The sequence below is a fragment of the Solea senegalensis genome, linkage group LG3, assembly GCF_019176455.1.
Source record: "Solea senegalensis isolate Sse05_10M linkage group LG3, IFAPA_SoseM_1, whole genome shotgun sequence".
Classification (NCBI taxonomy): domain Eukaryota; kingdom Metazoa; phylum Chordata; class Actinopteri; order Pleuronectiformes; family Soleidae; genus Solea; species Solea senegalensis.
Window position 1 is genome coordinate 27,592,207 of NC_058023.1, and position 20,705 is coordinate 27,612,911.

The window sequence follows — 20,705 nt, forward strand, 5'->3', positions numbered from 1 at the left end:
GCTGTCAAAGTGGTTTACTCTTTAGTATAATGTTGCAAAAATATTTTGTATTTTAAATGACGTTTAAAAAAAAGATGAAATAAATGTTGGTTTCAGGATTTCAAATTGGGTTCTCTTTTCTCCCTTTGCTGAAGTTTTCTTCATGGTTCCGTAAGTTAAGGACATTCTTTGTCTTTTTAGATGACAAAGAAAGGTACATATGAGCAGGTAAAACGTCAACGTGACGCTGAAAATCTTCTAACGTCTTGACCTGTTGCCATGTTGCCCAAGCAATATCTAAATCTTCTTTTTGGACAGTTGTTCTTATTTTAAAATAAAAACTCTTCAAAGGCAGACCACGATGTCACAAATGATGTCACATTTTCTGTCCTCCACTTCTCTTAGGTAGAGAGGGGCACTCAGAAGGTACGCAGTTGATGGAAGAAGGTCAAATAAAGGAGGCAGTAATGCAACATTACGGATGTCAACTGAAGAGAAACACTCAAAGCAAAGGCAGAGAAGACCATACAGTGATATAAAGGGGATGCATAATGTTCACGCATAAACAGGGAATTTGTGAAGAGTTTGAGGAGGAAGATACCCCTCTCCTGCAGAGAGACGATGAGGGACAGACAAGCCACCTCTGCGCTCTTTGGCCAGCGTATAGTGAATCAGACGCCACAAAACCAAATAGCAGTTTCTCTGATTTACGTCGTGATTTTAAAGGGCTCATAGTCCATAAGATTACTAAGGGTTTCAACAAATACTTTGGAACTGAAAAGAGCAAACTGCACCAACACCTACAGGCTCAAGTAGACTTGGAGGAAAAAAAGAGGTTGGCAGAAATAAAAAAAGAAACCCTTATCCAAAGCAACCATAATATCGAGACGGAAATTGTACAAATGGATAATAAACTTAAGCCTTTTAAAAATTTGGGGGTTGAATATAACATTTTAAAGACAGAGGTTAAAGCGTTGAGCCAGGAGAACAATACACTGCGGAAGACGATTCAAGACCTCAATGATGAACTCTTTATGCAGGGTCGCCTGGCACATAAAATAGAAAAGAAACGGAGGGACATCCAAGAATTAGCGCTGCACAACATTTCTCTCCATCAACAGGTTCAGGACCTTTCGACAAAAGTGAAAGAAGGCAGAAAATTGGATGTCCTTTATACATCAGCAAAAGATGAGAAACAGGCCAGGTTTGTGCTGAATTATAACCTCAAGTGCAAACTCAAAGATCTGAAAGTTGACAGTAAAGTGATGGAATCTCGGGTCCAAAAATATCATCAACTGAAAGCTGAGATTGATGATATTCAGAAAGAGAATGAGACAATCAAATCAGTTTACGAAAAGCTTCTTGAAAGGTTAAAACATGACAAGGCTCGAGCTCTCGACTGTGAAAAACTGCTTTTGGATAAAAAGAGCGCCAACCAGGAAAATATTACACTCCACAACAAAATAAGGGACTTCCACAAAGAACTTCAAAGTTTTGAGGTTGTGGAGGACAAGGATGAAGTCATCACGCCAGATGTCGACAAAGATGTAGCGGTCGCACAGGATGTCGATGAAGACGATGCCGTCGCACGGGTTGTTGACGAAGTCATGACACGGGCTGTCGACGTAGAAGAAGTTGTGACATGGGATGTCGACGAAGACGAAGTTGTGACGCGGGATGTCGACGACAATGAAGTCGTGACGCTACACGCCGACGAAGCCATAACGCGGGATGTCGACGAAGTCGTGCCGCTGGTTGTCGACGAGGAAGATGAGGTCATGACGCGGGATGTCATTGAAGACGAAGAAGTCATGGCGCGGGATGTCGACGAAGACGAAGAAGTCATGACGCGGGATGTCGACGAAGTCATGACGCCGGATGTCGTCGCGAAGAAGTCGACGCTGATGTCTGACGTGGGATGTCGACGAAGACGAAGAAGTCATGACGCGGGATGTCGACGAAGACGAAGAAGTCATGACGTGGTATGCTGACGAAGAAGATGAAGTCATGACATGGGATGTTGATGAAGAAGTCATGACATGGGATGTCAGCGAAGAAGATGAAGTCATAACACGGTATGCTGTGTCGAAGTCATGACGCTGATGTAGTCATGACACAGGATGTGTCATATGTCGAAGTCATGCGGATGTCGCCATAGGTTTGTTGTCGAAGTCATGACACGGGATGTCGACGAAGACGAAGAAGTCATGACACGGGATGTGAAGTCATGACACGGGATGTCGACGGCGAAGTCATGACGCGATATCGAATTGAAGAAGTCATCGGGATGGCGAAGTCATGACACGATGCCGACGCGAGAATTCATGACGCGATGCGAAGTCATGAATGTCATGACGCGATAGACGAAGTCATATGAAAATCAAGAAGTCCCCCGCGATGGCCGGCGATGTCGAAAGAAGTCATGACGCGATAAGAAGTCATGACGCTGGATGTCGAAGTCATGACGGGATGTCGACGAAGAAGTCATGACGCGGGATGCACGAAGTCAATGTCTGACGAAGAAGTCATGACACGGATGAGAATTCATGACGCAAGTCATGATGAAGTCATGAGATGTCATCGGATGAGAGAAGTCATGACGCTGATGCGACGCGGATGCGAAGTCATGATAGAAGTCATGACGCGATGTCGAAACGCGCATGAATGTCCGGCGAAATGTGAAGAAGTCATGAGATGTCGAGAAGAAGTCATGACGCGATGTCACAGTATGTTCATGAATGAGACGGTCCCATATGTGGAAGCACCAATGGGACAAATGTGTCATCATGCATTGCAGCCGCGGAAGTCATGAATGTCGAATGTCATGAATGTACGAAGTCATGACGCGGGCGATGTCGGCGAAGAAGTCATGACGCTGATGTGAAGTCATGAATGTGAAGTCATGCTGAAGTCATGAATGTCATTGGAAGGACTAAGAAAGGAAGAAGATGAAGTCGACATGGGATGTGAAGAGGGATGTCAACAGAGAACTGGCCTCAGACAAAACATGTGACACCCTGGAAAGCATTTGCCCTGAGACGAGCACTGTTGGTTCCTCTCTTCAAGAAGTGGGAGAAGATGTGGTCCAACTAGAGGGAAATCACACTCCTCAGCCTCCAGTGGACAAAAACGTACACCCAAGGTGTGAGGAAGAGGAGCTGTCTGTTGGTTCAACCTCAAATTCAGTTGGAACATTGAGGTTTTTGCCCTGCAGCACCAGGTCTATGCCGTAACAAGAATGAGATTGCATGGGAGACTGTATTGTCCAAGACAGAGTTTGGTTGGCATTGCTCTCAAGTAAGTCATACCCATTCCCAATTGGGCTTGAACTTGGCAAGGGCTTCCTTTTGTCATAGGTTCTGTTTATGGACAGAATTTCTTGGCACAGCAAGTGGCAGTTTGGTGTTATGATTCCGTCTCTGTGTCTTTGCAGATGATGGTGGTCCTGGTGGAGACGTTGGACAGTGACCTACAGCTTGCACTGGGATGGTTTGCAGCCAAGCATGAATTGGCTGAGATGAGGACCAGCATTTCTAAATCTGAGGCTATGATCAGCAAGAAAAAAAGGGTGTTGCTGGCCCAAGTGGAAGAGCTCTCTGGGGAAACGGAGGCAGGAGATAGATGGCCTGATTGGGCAGAGTCCATAAACCATAAACCAACATATCAAACACGTCTACTTCTTGGTGTAGGTTGCGTCAGGAAGGGAATCCGCCGTTAAACCCTTGCCAAAATCAAATATGTGGCTTGGATAAACCGTGGCAATAAGGATGACCATGTGTTAAGACTTGTCTTTGTGTGCTGTCTTTGTCTTTGTCCTGTGATTGGGTCAAAATCATTAAAAAGTACTTCTTGAAAAATCCTTTTTTGACAAAAATGATAAATCATACAACGCTGTAAGAACCAGGAGTCTTTGCTGAATATATTTCTGTAGATTTCTGTGGGGAAAAAAGACAGCATTTACAACATAAGAGCTGACTTTAACTTGGCAGTCAATGGTAAGAGAAAATGGGAGTAGTTTAACACCTCTCAAGGGTGGCCAGAGGTCTCCTCTAGGAAGGACCAGTGTACCCAACGCAGAGGGATAGCGGGGTCCCACCCTAGAGCCAAGCCTAGTGTTGGGGCCCAACACTTCAGTGCAGATTGCAAGCTTTGTAAAATAGATTTTGAAGAGTAATTTCAAAGTGAATGCTAAGTCTACGAGAGGTAATTTTAACACCAGAAGTAAAAATAAAATGTGCATTTCTGGCAGAGGACTCATATTGTTGCCTTTGATCTGATTACAATCTGCTTTGCACCCATCAAAGGCAAATTAATTTCCTAACTCTGTTGCCACAGCAGCACACAGACGGATCAAAGCTGAGAGTGCCCATTTATTTTTGATTGGAAAATGGCTCATGTTCTTCAAAAAGCTATCTAATATACACGCACAAAATATGACATAGACGAGCTGAATGGGCAAAATTGGTCGTTAACTGAAGATGTTGACTTTTATAATTTATTTCTTCTTCCTGGCAGTCATTATTATTATTCCCGTGCCCTAACTGTGGCAAGACAGCTTTGATAGCATCACATCCAGTTTAAATGACTGCAAACACATTTTACAGTCTTTGACCAGCAGGGGGGGTTTGTGTATACATGAACCTTCCCATAGCCTTTTGTGAACCAAAAGGCTTGAGAGAAGAGAAATTCTTGGATTGGAATTAAATGATCATCACCACACTTCAAAGGCTGGACAAAAATGACGTCATATTTTATGATACGTTTACTGGTGTGAGACACCGTCACCAACAACACCAATCTCAAACGATCCTTCCAGAGAGCTGCAGAAGAGGAAGCAATGGGAAAACAAGGCAATAATGCAACACTACGGTCACATGCATACACAGTGGTATACAGGAGATCAGCACAATGTTTACGCGTAAACAGGTAATTCTCGCGGAGGTTCAGGGTGACGACGCCCCCACTCTGCAGAATGACTCTGAAGGACATCAGTGTGTCGGTAAGAATGCAAATTACCAGGACTTGCAACGTGAATGTGAAAAGCTCAACACGGCCGAAAAGGAGGCCAAAGGGACAAACAAACACCTCGAGAAGGAGAGGAACAGGCTGCGTAAAGAACTCCAGGCTCAAAGGACCTTGGAGGAGAAAAAGAGAGTGGCAGAAGAAAAAGCACAGACCCTCATCCAAAACAAACATAACCTCCAACAAGAGATTGCTGGGATAGCAAAGGAACTGTGCAATCTGAAAGCTTTGGAGAGCGAATACAAGAATTTCAAGACGGGCATCAAAACTCTGAGCCAGGAAAATGACGCGCTGCAGCGTCAGCTTCAGGACCTCAAACAGAAACTCTCCATGCAAAACCGCCTCCGAGACAAAATGCAAAAGATTCAGCAGGAGCACAGCGTTTTAAACCTGTGCAACCTCGTGCTGCACAAACAACTTGAGGACTTGACCAAAGAACTACAAGGCGACACAAATTCAAAGGCCCTGTACGCGGCATTGAAAGCCGAGCGACAGGCCAAGATGAACTTGAATAACGTCCTCCACTGCAGGCTCAAAGATTTGAAAGAAAAACACCAAAACGCCAGACCGTGGCTCAACAAGTGTCACAAGATGAAAGCCGAGATCGACGCCACAAAGAAGGAGAACGACATCCTCATGGAGGTTAACCGGAAGCTTCGGGATAAGGTCACGCACGACAAGGCTGTGTTTAGCGACTGCGGCAAGCTCCTCTTGACTAAAAAGACCATTAACGACGAGAACAACAAGCTCCGCGAAGAGCTTCACATTTTTGAAGGCGCGGAGGACAATAACTGCACGGAAACATGTGGCGCAACAATGAAGGTCTGCCTTCAGGGGAAGCGTTCGAGGAGATGTCGGTCGGTGATCTAAGCCAAGGAGTGGCAGGGCCAATATGAGAATGCTGAGATCTGAACTGTAGTAGAAAAGTTATACGCTGTACTACCTGTCCTTAAACGACATAGCTTTCTTTATACCTGCCACTTTTACTTGTGTCTTCTCTCCCTTTTTTACTGATAAAAGGAAGGCACGCGCTTTGTTCAGTATGAGTCTACAGTCGCATGTTGTGACTGTACACTGATCCCTATAGGTCCAAAATAAAGACAACATACTTAAATACAACTTGGTGATGTGTCTTCATTTTCAGTTTGTGTTGAATATCTTTTCGAGCGAGCCTCCGTTTGTTTCTGACAGGAGGCGAATAAAAAAACTCTGCAAGTGGACCAGGAAAAATGTGCCCTCTATCAAATAAACATACTGTATGTACAGTGTCAAATTGTGCATAACGACAATGCTAATACAGAAATAACACAAGCACTTGTCACCAGAAACCACCTTTAAACCAGATGGGCACCCCAAAAATGTCAGAGTAAAATTTAAAGGTGACATAGAATGCTTGTATCACACATATATGTTAGTTATGGAGGTCTACTTACACATATGAACTTGTTTTCATGGTTAAAAACCTCCTAATCGCTGCAAACGAGCCGATCAAAATATCTCCTCACTGACGCTCTCGTTAGCCGCGCTGTTTCAGACCAAAACCACACCCCCAGAACGTGGACTGTGTTGTGATTGGCCAGCCAACGAGAGCTTTCCCACTGTCCTGTGATTGACCAGGTACCTGGAAGTCATGTAATAGATAGGCCAGCTCTCAGATACACAGCTCCCCCTCTGGCACGGTGGATGCTCTGCATCTCAGCAGCTACAACAAGAGTAGTTCTTCTTCTGCGGTTTAATGTACGCAACCGGATGTGCCCAGACTAGTGCCTGCACTAGGAGGCGCTACGGTGGTGAGAGGAGTGGTGAGGATTTTTGATGACGACATCAAATTAAGGAAGTGCCGATCCGCTTCGCAGAGCCCAGTAAAACACTATTTTCTCAGCGGTGGCTGAACTGTTTGTTCTGAAACTTTAGGGTTTCATAAACGAGGTAATGATGCAGATACACACACACAAACGCAGCATTAATTGGAGCTTCCGGTCTATGTGGGCTTTAAATTTATAAAAACTTAACATGCATTTTGTGTAAAATTGTAACATGAAAAGGAACAATTAAAGGAATAGGAGGTGTGTAATTAACTGCAGTGTGTTACAAATGTGCTGCAGTAACTGTTACATTTGCACCTCCACTGACCAAATCACAATCATTGTGTATTTCTATGGGATTTTCTTACATATAAAGAGAACAAACGGACAATTCCTGCTGCTTTTAGTCTCTGACTGGAGGATGCAGAGGCAGCAGCATCATGATGCTCTCCTCCCTCCCTCCTCTGTCTCTCATGGACCAATCGCAGCAGCATCCTTGCTGCCTACCAGAGGCGCCTCTCATCCTCCGCCATCCAATAGAAAAGTTCAGCTGAACGGGACGCTCTTGTGGGTGGTGGTGGTGGTGGTGGGCTGCGGGACGATAAGGTTCGGGTCCAGGTGTGCCATCCGGACAATGTGCTGAGATTACCCCCCTCTCTGCCTCAAAGGTAAGAGCGCGAACATCATCAGTTGAGCATGCGACCTGAGTGACTCTGATGTCCGGACCCCGATGTGGGAATCAAGCGCGAGAGTGTTGGCGCTGTGCGGTGCAGAAAATGGACCGGCCCAGCCAGAGTACCGCATTGCAGAGCTGCCGGTGCCGCTCAGTCGTCATTGGAGCGGAGTGATGTAAGGAGCTGCGTAGGTACTTAGAGAGAGAATGTAATGAAGTCAGCTCTGTGTGGTTTCTTAAAACAAAAACTACTTCAGCTTATAGTTTAAACATGGACAGTGGAAGGAGACGCAAGGTGACAGTGTCCCGAGTGTGTGTGCGCAAAGTGCGCAGCTGGAGCTGCAGGATGCACCACATCCTGTTTGGTAAAAGTCCTTCATGGAATGGTGTTAGATGTAGAGTCATAAATACAATCCAGGTTGAGTTAATGTCATTAACAAACAGCACAATCAGTGAAATAATAAACCACAAAGCATAATAAAACCACTGTTTATTTATTCAGTCAGTCTGCAGTGACCCACCCCAGATGCAAGGCTTAATACATGTGCTGACCTAAATCATCTCTGGTCTAAAGAGGATCTGTAAAGGGATTACTGCGTGATTTGAGGTTGTGCTGCTGTCAGTGCAGAGGATCATGCAGGGGCAGATAAAACTCACTCTGTTGTTATGATGAAAAAGGGCCATGGATGGATAAGATGTAGTTGTCTGCTAGTGCTAGTGCTAGTGCATGCAGTCTGATATTTGTGTTGAGTCACACGAAGAGTCAGTGCCACTGCTGCAGTCTCTGAATGTCAGTGTGCTGTTCTGGGTGTAGGCCTCTGCTGGAGATTTATCTTTATTCCTGTGCTCTACTTCGAATATTTTGTCTGTACCATCTTTCATCCACAATGTCTCAGGGAAAAGACTGGCTTCTGCAGATTGTGCAGAATAAATAAACCTTGGTTGCACGGTGCAGGTTGAAGAAGCTTTTATGTTTACAATAGTTGTTTTTGCTGATGTTTTTTATTGTATTTTGTGAAATGATCAAATTCCCTGATCTTCTGAAGTAGAAGAAGAAAAGCTTCTGTGTTGCCGTCAATGAAATGAACAGAATAAGAAAATACTCCAGAGACTATATTTGTTCATTTCATTTGTTGTTGTTGTATCAGCAGCAAAAGAAGAAGTTTGGTGGACAGGTTTCATTGAGTGTTGTTTTAAGTGACACGTAAAGCATACGTCGCTTTTGCCAGTCCAAGTTGTTTGCACGTGCAGAGCAGTGCTTTGTGTGTGTGTGTGTCTCTGCAGGTGCGTGTGCAGACACACTCGGTGCTCGGTGTTCTGCTGAGTCACTCACGTCCTGAATAATTTAAGGGTGTCTGATGCTTTTCTAGTGTGGAGAATCCATTCATTCAGTGCCAAGGTTGGGCCACATTCCACATATTATATGTATATTGTTATTCTGAAATCTTACATTTTCTCTCTTTAGTTTTATGTCCTGATAAACAACATGGCCTCCACGGATTTACTGCTCCTGGCCCTGTTCTCCTGCATCTCCTTCACAGGTCAGAAACACATTAAATGCCTTAAAAAACCATCACAGAGTAATATGATTGAAAAGCTGTATATTGTAAACGTTGTTATCTTGTTTTGCTTTGCAGTGGCTGTTCTGTTTGGTGAGCCAAGAATTTATGGAGGTGAGTTCAAGTCCTCAGAATTAGCAGGGCACACTGAACACGCGGTTCTCAAACTGTGGTACGCGGTACCACCGGTAGTACAGGAGTTTCCTCTGGTGGTACCGGACATGGAAAGTTAAACAAATTACATTTACTATTATTTGCTTCATGAGGTGGATTAGTGGTCAGCACTGTTGCCTCACCACAAGAAGATGCTGGGTTCAAATCCCAGTCTGGCACCTTTCTGTGTGGAGTTTGTCATGATTTTGGTCGTATCATGACAATACAGATCCTTTCCTGATCATTATGATACGTTTTGTCAGATGATGCCACCGGTTATGGCCCCATCTTTGAGGAGGAGCCTGTGGATGTGGTTTACAACGAGGACTCGCCCGACAAGAGAATCTCCATGAACTGCAGGGCACGGGCGAACCCTCCAGCTTCATACAGGTTACACGCTTAGCTCATGTGCTATGTCACATGCACTGCAAACATACATATGTATGGTGTCATATCATATCAATGTTTGGGTTTTTTTTATGACGACAAGGTGGCGTCGAGACAACTGGGAGATCAAGCTGATGGAGCAGCCAGATGAGCACTACAGTCTGGTGGGGGGTAACCTGGTTATCACCAACCCCAGACAGAAGAAACACGCTGGCACATACGTGTGCGTGGCTAGGAACATCTACGGCACTGTCATCAGCAAGGAGGCCAGGGTCAAGTTTGGATGTGAGCGCATAAACACAGATTTGAAAGCTAATTGGGGAAGAGGAAAGGAATTGGGCTCATAATCAATCCCCTTTGCTCCCCAGGCACAGACAAGGGGTGTCCAAAAATTTTTTAGCCAGGGCCAGATTTGATGCTTGGCCACTGGTCCCTTTTTTCCGACAGTAAAGGTTTTATAATCTTTTCATTGTCATATTTTTAAATGGCAATGTAACCAAATATAGGCCATGCGGGACTCCCTCACATCTGGAGTCAAAACATAACACAATCTTTCAGTCACAGGTGGGTTGCAAAGCAGGGATTGTGGTTTTTAAGTGCAACTCCTTACCAGCTGAGCTAACAGGGATGAAAAATTTCATCAATTAAAACAGAATTAAAGGATCCAAGATGCAACATTTAGAATGGTGTGTGGTTGCCATAGCGTTAGAATAAGCCACTTATATCTACACCAGGCTTTGCTTTCTGTGGGCCGCGATCTTATATCGCAACGTTTTGACAGTAGTATGTGTGTGTATGTTGCATTTTGAAACGAAACGTTACTATGCAAATTAAGAAGAACGACAACCGTCTGCTATGGGAAGGCCATCATTGTTCCCTGAAGGGCTATATAAAGGGATGAATGGTGGTGGTGTTTATTAGAAACTGTACTCTCACCATTAGATGTTACCACATCTTACACACAGGACCTTAAAGATGTTTCCGGTATGATGATTGCGTTGTAAATATGTTCATGTATTTCCTTTTTATTATTCATATTTAACATTATATCCGTTGTGGTTGTAGTTGTGGAGGAGTTTTCTGATGAGGAGAGAGAGTCGGTGTTTGTCAAACAAGGACAGGGAGCAGTTTTGTTGTGTGCCCCTCCAAAAGCTTGGCCGGGTATGTAAGACTTTATAAGCAGTTCCATCTTTGCACTGCACATTGGCGGATTGTCACTTCATTATCAATTATCTTCCTCATTCTCCTGCAGAGGCGGTGACTTACCGTTGGATCTTCAACGAGTTCCCAGTGTTCCTGAACACCGATCGACGCCGCTTCGTCTCCCAGAGAACGGGAAACCTCTACATTTCCAAGGTGGAAGCTCAGGACGCAGGAAACTACTCCTGCTATGTTTCCAGTCCCATCACCGGCAAGAGTGTCTTCTCCAAGTTCATCCCACTCATCCCTTTACCCACTGAAGAGGGTTAGTCCATCTGTGTTACATTTTAAGAAGAAAATTGAACAAGAGGAAGCCTTTTTCTCCTCCAGTGTAAAAAAATAAATCACTTTTTGCTTCAGGTGAGGAAAGGAAGTACGCAGCGGACATCAGGGTCAGATTCCCAGAAACTACTGCCATGCTGGCCTCTAATATTACATTAGAGTGCTTTGCGCTGGGAAAGTAAGTGTTCAAGGATGACCACAGTAAGGTGCACAAAGAATGTATTGTGTGATGCTTTGCTTATTTCATATATCTGTACGTCCTCCAGTCCCATCCCTCACATTGTTTGGAGGAAGGTCGACGCCACAGATCTCCCGCCAAATCATGAGATCAGCGAGTCGGGAGCTGTGCTTCATTTGTACAATGTACAGTACGAAGACGCTGGGGGGTATGAGTGTGAGGCCATCAACACCAAAGGGAAGGACTGGCACAAGGCCTGGCTCTATGTGGAGTGTAAGTCAAGTTGAGCATTGTTTGAATCGGACTCGGAATCTGAAGTAGTGCCTTGAATTTATACACAGCTGCCCTCTCAAATGCCTATTTGCATGCATCAACCACAACAACACATTGTCGAAATTGACGATCAGCCCTGAAAAAACAATCCAGATCTGAGTCCCATCAGCATTGGAGTGTCCTCTACCAGCAGTCGATTGTAGTGTACTCTCAAAACACAGGGCAATGAAACCAGGGATATTATTCCAAAGCAGTACAATGAAATCAAATGTCTGTGATGTGAAGTGTGTGTGTTTGTGTTTACAAGAGAACACAAATGCAGTGCTTTCTGTGGCACATCTTTAATCAGTCAATGCCGGTTTTGTGTTTATCAGCTGCCCCAGAGTGGGCCGAAACCATCAACAACACTCAGATCGACATTGGCTCCGAACATACCATGCGCTGTGTGGCATCGGGGAAGCCCTTTCCTTTCATCCGCTGGTACAAAGATGGATATATGGTGAAAACTGAGCGCTTTCACAAGACTTGTCGTTTCAGTGTGTGTTTAGTTTCCCTTTCTAAAGTGTGTTCAATTATGAATTTGGGTTTTGTGTATGTGTTTATCTCCAGTATGGCAAAGGTGAGCTGAAGTTCTCCAGTCTGACCTTTGACGACTCTGGGATGTACCAGTGTATTGCTGAGAATTTCTGGGGCATCAAATATGCCAACGCCGAGCTGCGCGTCATCGGTGAGTCCTGGCAAACAACTACACTTATGATATAAACATATGTCCGGTCACAAGAGAACGACCGTTCACCGCTCTGTAATCTCCCCCCCAGCCTGTGCTCCTACATTTGAGTTGAACCCTGTAAAGAAGCAGCTGCTTGGAGCAAGAGACGGACGTGTGGTGATCGAGTGTAAACCCCGAGCCGCTCCGAGACCCCGGTTCACTTGGACTAAGGACAAGGAGCTGCTCTTCAACAATTCACGGTCAGTACGAGAAGAAGAAGACGCAATGGAACGGAAAGACACTGCAATAAATAGTATTCAAACCATTACAGGGCTTCTTTGATCTGCATTAACCAAGTAGCTTACCTTCATTAATTCCATTCCTTTTTAGCATTTCGATCATGTATGATGGGACTCTGGAGATCCTTAATGCCACCAGCAATGATGAGGGCATCTACACCTGCTCTGCTGAGAATGACAGAGGGAAGGCCCAAAGCTCGGGTTATCTCACCATTACAGGTTGATAATGGCATTTATGTACTCATTTACTTACTTAAACACTCATTTACAGACTTAAACACACTTTAAACAAACTTACCCTTTACATTAATTTGTTGTATTCTATGACCTAGATCCGACCAGCCTCACTGTGCCTCCTGAGGACACTGAGGCTAAGGTTGGGGATGAGGTCACCCTGATGTGCGCTGCTTCATTTGACCCCATGCTGGACATCACCTTCATCTGGGCCATCGACTTCAGAGTCATTGACTTTGACTCTGAGTGGCAACACTACGAGCGTGTCATGGTACGGCGATGATTCATCGAAGCCCCATTTTTAGTTTCACAGATGGTCCAGTTGGTCATTTAACCTTTCATTAGCATCAAGCAATGACCCATTTTCTAACCCCTAACCCTTTCCCTCCTCTGGTCTGATCCCCAGAGTGAAGATGGCAGAGGTGACCTTAGAATAAAGAATGTCCAGATTTGGCACGAGGGTCGGTACACCTGCACAGCTCAGACTGTGGTGGACAATGACTCAGCATACGCTGACCTCAAGGTTGTAGGTTAGTATCAGCGTCGTAAGAAGTGTATTTTCTTTTTTGTGTTTTTATCCAGAGGAAATAAGAATAGGGAAATCACAATCATGATTACTCATTGTAACATATATCCTTTCGACAACCTTCTTTCCATGAATATTCCTCTCCAATCCAGGTGTTCCTGGGCCTCCTGGTGTGATCCGGGTGGAGGAGATCGGGGACACATGGGTGAAGCTCCTGTGGAGTAAAGGAGCGGATCACAATAGTCCCATTCTCCACTACACTGTTCAGACCAGGCATTACTGGGCTCTGTATGAGGATGACTGGAGGGATGCCAGCACATGTGAGTACTGCTCTTCACCAGTAGAGGGCCAGCTTGCTCCATGGTTGTGGCAGGCTGGGCTATCACTACCAAATAAGAACTGATCAACTTGAATTGGGTGTCCTTCATGTGTCTCTCAGCTCCAGCTGTTGTTGACGGCAGTTTGGAGAGAGTAGAAGTGACAGACCTGTATCCCTGGATGGAGTATCAATTCAGGATCATTGCCACCAACGAGTATGGTTCCGGAGAGGCCAGCATCCCCTCCCTCAAGATCAAGACCTGGGATGCTCGTAAGGAGAGCCCACTAACACTTAGTGCATCTTTTCAGCACGAGAGTTGTGGAGGAAAGAACTCTAATAACACATTTGTGACATTTTTTTTCTCAGCTCCAGTGGTGTCACCCACTGATGTAGCTGGATACGGAGGTAGAAATGGGGAGATTGTCATCACATGGACAGTGCGTAGTCTTTCAGTTCATGTGACACTTGTGATGTTATGAAAGAACTTGAGTACATCTTAAAATATCCCCCTTTATTTTTTGCCTTTTCTAGCCTGTGCAGCCATGGTATTTCTCCGGCAAGAAGTTTGGTTACATCGTCGCGTTCAAGCCCCATGATGCGTACGAGTGGTTGTACAAGACCATCTCCGACCCTGAGACGAGGCGTTATGTTCACAGAGACAGCTATTTCATCCCTACTGAGGAAGACTTCCAGGTGCGAGAGTTCCAGGTGAAAATCAAGTCTTTTAATGTGAAAGGAGACGGACCATACAGCCTTACCCAGGTCATCTACTATCCACGAGATGGTAATTTTTGTTTTGGTTTTGGCTCTTGGGTCATCAAGTTACCTCGGAAAATGAGAGGGTGTGAACCTGGGAAGATGACCAACTGTTTTCTTATCTGTCTCATTTCTCCAGTGCCTATAGAGCCTCCAACAGACGTATATGCAAGGCCAGTGTCCTCCACTGAGGCTCTGGTGTGGTGGTTGCCTGTGGTTGACACTGGAACAGGCCTGCAGCAGTACATTGAGGGATACCAGGTATACAAAGCTTTACAAAGTCCTTTTTAACCAACTGAAAAAAAATTCATTAACCTCAAAAACTAACTTTTTAACTATATAGCCAACTCATTGATCCATAATTCGGAACTGGTACATGTGGTCACTCAAAACCCTTAAAAGGCTGTAGTGGGATTTTTAAGGGCTAAGACAAACAGGGTCCTCTTGACTTGAGATACCAATAAAGGCTAATAAAACACCTGGGACCACACGTCTTTAATCTTGTGATTCCATATTAGAAAATCAAGTTAAAAGTTTGACATTAAATTCACAAAAGTAAACCCACAGACTAGCCAGCCACCAAATTTACTGAGAAATTAGGACCTCTGTGTAAGTCCACACAACTTATATTCTAAGTTATCAGCAAAGAAAATGTCAACTTTAGGGCACTGTAAGGAATGCAAACCAGTAATTTATATAGCCAGGAAACATGCACACAAGAAATCCTTGTGTGTGTCCTACATAGGACACAACATACACTACAAGTTAATTAACTACAATCATAATAAATAGTATACAACAAAAGAGAATAATGTTGGATTGGTTAAACTCAAGTGGGCGGCTAGCCTGTTTTAGAAATCATAAATGTTACACATTGAAATTGTACATTTTGAACCAGGTCAAATACTGGAGAAAGTACGACGACCCAGAGCCGGGAGCCCATCGCATATTTGTTCCAGCCACCGTCAATCAGACCAGGCTGGAGAACATGCTGCCAGACTCGCACTACCTCATCGAGGTCCGTGGATTCAACGGCGCCGGCCTTGGACCACCGGGCGAACACTGCGAGATGTTCACGAAGAGACCACGTAGGACTGATAACCTCGACGACCTATAAATAATAGCCACCTATTCTTATCATTATAATGTGTAATCCTTTTTTGACAATATATAAACATGCGTCTTGACAAGCAGTTTTGTTTACAGCGCCTCCAGAGCCTCCCAGAATGTGGCGCTATATCTCCTGGACGGGAAAATGGCTGTATGTGTGGTGGGACCACATCCAGTACGACTGGTTTGGCAATATTTCCTTCCCGCTCTACTACAAGGTGTGTGTGGAATTTTTCATACAATACAACAGAATTTTATTTGAATAGGGAGCGATGCAGTTTAACACTGTTCCAATACAGAGAATGCAACTGATGTGCTTTACGGAGAGTTTATATCTATTTCTAGATTTTAACTCTTAACTCTTTACGTACAACATGATCAGTGTAATAAAATAATCAGCACATCAAAACTGCAATACATGGTACCATAAAATACATTGTACATAACCAGCGCAACATGCTAAAGCTACATTTCACAATACGCCAAAATATGTACCACAAAACCATGCATTGTTAAGTACACCTTTAAAGCCAAATATAACTTCCATCAGGATGTGAAAAAATGAATGGGTACAGCTTTGTGTTTTCTTTTAGCCAGCACGTAATGCCCACCAGTGACACTTGGTCCTGTTAGCATAACTGTTAGCAAAGGTGGTGGACACTGTTTACATTCTGGGAATGAGGTCCCGTCCCCCTAGAAGTGCGGAATTAGCATTGAAGATATTTCTCGACTCAGGGGAAACTGAGGCTGGGAAGCACACTTTTTCAAAAATACTACCACTATAGTTACTACTAATACAAAGCTAAATGCAAATCGGTTTAGTATTCCTTTAACCATTGTTGTAAACAATTTTATATCTGAGATTAATTTGATTTCAGTTGTGTTCCAGCATTGACAGCCCCTTTACTGGAGAAGGCAGATTGTCCAAATGTAGTTCTCCGTTGTGATATTTTTCAGTTAGCATTAATCACCATACTCTGTTACCGTCATGTCTTTGGATGAACCTGGAAAGGCACTGGGTGCTAGACTATGTAGACATTTGAAAATGAGTTTGAGACACATCCAGATGACATTAATAGAAGTGCTGAAACCCTATGTTTTTTCTTTCCTAGGTCATGTTCAGAAAGACGGGCTACATCTATGGCAAAGTCTACATCACTGGCTGGCACTTCATGGATTTCCCCATGCCTCAGGTCGGCGACTATGAGCTGATGGTGCGCGGCCGTTATGAAGGAGGAGACGGACCAATCAGGAAGATTAGCATTAAGGGTAACACTAAAATAATTAAAATGACTAATGGGAGATTTTGTTTTATCATCTTCTTGGTCCATTTATCTTGTGATATTTCTGCTCCCTCAGGTAAGGCGTCCATGATCACGCCAAATCTGAGCCTGGTGTCTTTGGTGCTGCTGGCGCTGTGCATTGTGGGATTGCAAGGTTGAGCCGCCTGCCATAAGTGACGTGTATATAAAAGACTCTGGGTAGCACATCGTAAGCGAGCCAGTCTTCACTTCCGCACTCTCTTCACACGATTAAAAGTCTTCATTATAAGCATCTGTCATGCCACAGAAATAACATTAATTACAGTTTTTATAACCTTTTTCCTGTATTAGGACTGGTGGTATAACATGGCTTATTCTATCTACTTTTAGTATAGGAATAAAAATACATCTGCAAATGTAATTTTTAAGTTGTCAAGTGTATTTTTTTGAAATAAATTCTTATGCTTCCTTTCTGTTTGCAGTTTAAATGAGCTGGACAGACAATATTAAAGCAGAAGAACTTTTTTATTTTTATTTTTAGCAAGCACTATTAATCTGTCAACAGCAAACAGTATAAAAAGATCAGTATTGTAATCGCTGCATTTGGTTTGAAAGGAGGAATAAGAGCTTGTAATTTTTTTGTGTGTGTGTGTACAATTTCTTTCCTCCCTGTTTGTTTGTTTTAAAGTTGTTGTTTTTTTTATTCATTCTCACATTTTCAATGGTGTTAGCTTACAGGTAAAGAGTACAATCACTTTAGAATAATGTGTGTAGAACATTTTTTTTATCCCATCACTTTGGAAAGTTTTGTGTCGCCAATGTTTTAACACGACATCTGTACATACCATGCAACATCACTATGTTATTTTCTGTCTTTTTGCCGAGCTGCAGAACATTAAACAGAGGACACACACCTGTGTTGTCGTCGCCGTCGCCATCTTGACCTTTCTCGCTTTCCTTTGAGCTTGAAACCTGTATGTAATGTAGTGTGAACTTTAACAGCAGATGGCAGTACATCCTCATGCTATACGCACCCCCATCCCAGTTAACCATGACTCCAAATAACACGACACAATATAATGTTTTGATATCAAATCTGAACTGTAACACATGCCTTCTCATGGTCTTTATTTTCCTGCCAATAAAAGCTCAGTTCTGAAAAAGTAAAAGTATTTGTTGCACTAAATGCTGTTAACATATTCTACATTTCAAGTGCAATGCATGCTTGTTTATTGTATTTATTTTTGCTTTATAGAAGCCCTTGTGAATAGCATTGTGTGTGTGGCTTTTATCTCCCCCATTTTACCTCCTTCCCTTCAAACAAATTACATGGACAGAGACAGGGGAAAGTCTGTGTGAAGCTGAAATCAATGCTGCCACAGCAAGTGTTCTTCATTGGCAGAGCAATGAGTCTACCTCCAGAGAAGAATATTGAAGGACCTGATGTTGTGAAACTGAAAGCCCCTCCTGCTTTTATTTACATCAGCTCAGTGTGGCTCTTCTGTATGGGCCTATAGTCTTTTGTGGAGGCTTGGACTCATTAGACCATACAGATTTATTTAGAAATCAGTGATCAAATCAAAGAAGCCACAGGATTGGCTTTTCTTAAACGTGCCAGCACTTTTCTAAGAAAACTGCGGGGTAAAAACGTCAAATTATGCCACCGTGGAAGGCATGAACCGTGGGATAACTATGGCTGTCTCAGGTGGAGGATGTGAGAAAACAACAGTGTGCATATAGTGCTAAATCAGTTTCTGGGTGATACAGTCAATTAATGATGCATATTCAAATTAGACTCTGGACATTGCGTGTACACAGAAAAAAAAAGCTTCATTCATTCATTCATCTTCTACCACCTGTACATGTACATGTCTGCTGCTGCTTCAAGGTTTCCACAAGATGTCTTCTTCATACCCTGGTTGTAATCAGTGGTTCCCCCCGTTGTCCTCCGTCCTCCGTCATCAACAGGACATTTTTTTCTCCCAGAGGATTGCTGGAGAATTTCCCAGCATACTATTCCATGTAAACCCCAGAGACAGTTGTGTGTGAACATCCCAGTAGAGCAGCAGCAGTTTCGGAAAAAGACACGGACCAGCCCGTCTGACTTTGAACATAACCAACCGTGCCATGTTCAAAGTCACTTAAACACGCGTTCTTCTCCGTTCTGGTTTTCACTTTGTACTTCAGCAGGTCTTGGCCATGTCTACACGGCTTAATCCACTGAGCCGCTGACGCCTGACTGGCTGATCAGCTATTTGTATGAATATCTTGTTCTAATAATACACATATGACATATTTTCTGCTTTACTATATGTGACGTCACTTCAGACAAGCTCTATTTCACTCATTATTATGAGCTTATAAGCTTATTGTTTGTGTCAGGCAGTCGCACAAAAGCAGATATGAGCTCCCAGGATGCAGAGGCATGCAGCTGATTAATTACACATTAGGTTTTTGCTTTGCTGATTTCCATTTAACCAGAGGAGGCTCTGTGGCTGTCAGGTTAGACCTGTGGTGGTGGGAACACGCGCGCATTGTCAAAAGATATGATAAGTGAGCTGCTGGATGGACCCTGTTGCGTGATTTTCTGCCTCGCACATGCTCTCTTTGCATTTATATCAAATCCTCTTGACTCTCATGGCCCAACTTCTCTTCCCCTGAATTATCTCCAGTCCTTATCCATATAACAGTGCCTGCATTTTTCCTTTTACACAACAGCGCATGATAAATTTGAAGTCAGCGACAAATGCCTTTAGTATCAGATATGGAAGAATTCAAAATGAAGTCTATATAGAAATACATTTCAAACTATTCATTTGTGATTTTCAGTATGTTTTGCAAGGTACAGTGAGATATCAGAGGAGATGGATGATTTCATTTTCATCATTTGTACGGGAAATGCCCATTTTGTTTCACTTCTTTTTATTGTTTTATTGTGTAGATTTCAAAAAGTCTGAAAAAAAATCCTTAAAAAGAAGTCCAAAGAGCCGACAAAGCATGCAAAGCAGCCCGCATTAACCGTCACACCGGTCCATAAATCACAAAGACGTGGCAGGGCTCCCTGGCTCGTGAGCGAGTTAGAAAAGCCACTCGAGCTGGTCCTACGGAGCCGAAGAGCCCACCGAGCAACATCAGATGGCTCCCGGGGTTTGGAAAGAGCCCCACTAAATCTCTCTGACCAATTTGGCTTGGCAGAGCCGGCCTGCGTTAGCAGCGCGGCTAACCTGGTTAGCAGCCTGCAAGACCACGACTGGAGGCTCCTCCTGCTGTTCGATTGGCTGAAATGGGCTCCCGTGTCACTCCAGCAAGTAATTGGCTCGTCTATGGATAGTTTATGACCCTGTTTACCCAGAGAAGAATAGCTTCTTCAGATATTCTGCTTTCTGGTGGGGGCACTTTCGTGGAGTGATGGTTAATGCAGGTGCTCCTTACTATTAGTGAACAAAAGGGAATGTGCACCTTGAGGCTGAAGGACACAATTTCAGCTGTATTGTGTGGTGTTGAGGGGGAATTGATTGCTCGCTGTTCATTGTATACTCTCGCAGAGAGGCCCTTTCCCTCTCCATTTTGCTAAATTGGAAAAACCACTGTGAAAATATTCCCCAGTTACCCAGTAACTGACAGTGCTGTCCAAACTCAGATATAACAACAGACAGGTTGTGCTGCTGTGTGATTTAGCTTTTGTGTTGTTGTGTAGCCTCCTGCCAGGTTTGCGCTCACTCTGCACCAGGACCTCCCAGTATGCTTTGGCAATCACCCCAAATCCCCCGCTCTCCCTCGCCGTCTCGTGCTGGCAGACTGGATCCCCACTGATGCTGATGCCAGCAACGCGGTTTCCAGTCCTTTTGGAGTCCAATTAAAGATTAACAGAATTACGTACACAGAGCCAGGAACCCTTCCCACCGCACCTTTTTCAGCCTTTTTGTTCGAGACGTGTTTATCCAGAGTGACTGCTGAAATTGGGCAGTTCACACGTAAC

General features: G+C 43.9%; 1 protein-coding gene across 2 annotated transcripts; it reads left to right on the top strand.

Annotated features, from left to right (window-relative positions):
- The first annotated feature begins 7,335 nt into the window (after positions 1–7,335).
- cntn1b (contactin 1b) lies at positions 7,336–17,895 on the top strand. Of its 2 annotated transcripts, none has more exons than XM_044022844.1 (24): positions 7,336–7,474; positions 8,945–9,020; positions 9,117–9,152; positions 9,455–9,581; positions 9,682–9,863; positions 10,644–10,739; positions 10,831–11,043; positions 11,139–11,238; positions 11,327–11,511; positions 11,886–12,010; positions 12,121–12,238; positions 12,330–12,480; positions 12,611–12,738; positions 12,852–13,024; positions 13,160–13,283; positions 13,432–13,599; positions 13,719–13,868; positions 13,965–14,035; positions 14,130–14,382; positions 14,494–14,615; positions 15,253–15,442; positions 15,561–15,682; positions 16,577–16,733; positions 16,824–17,895. In XM_044022844.1, exons 2-24 carry the CDS (start codon positions 8,966–8,968, stop codon positions 16,904–16,906), a joined length of 3,129 nt encoding a protein of 1,042 aa, XP_043878779.1. In that variant the 5' UTR covers positions 7,336–7,474; positions 8,945–8,965; the 3' UTR covers positions 16,907–17,895. The 2 variants fall into 2 exon arrangements, with proteins under 2 accessions (XP_043878779.1, XP_043878780.1); XM_044022845.1 differs by lacking the exon at positions 7,336–7,474 and adding an exon at positions 7,526–7,655.
- The last annotated feature ends 2,810 nt before the right edge of the window (positions 17,896–20,705 follow it).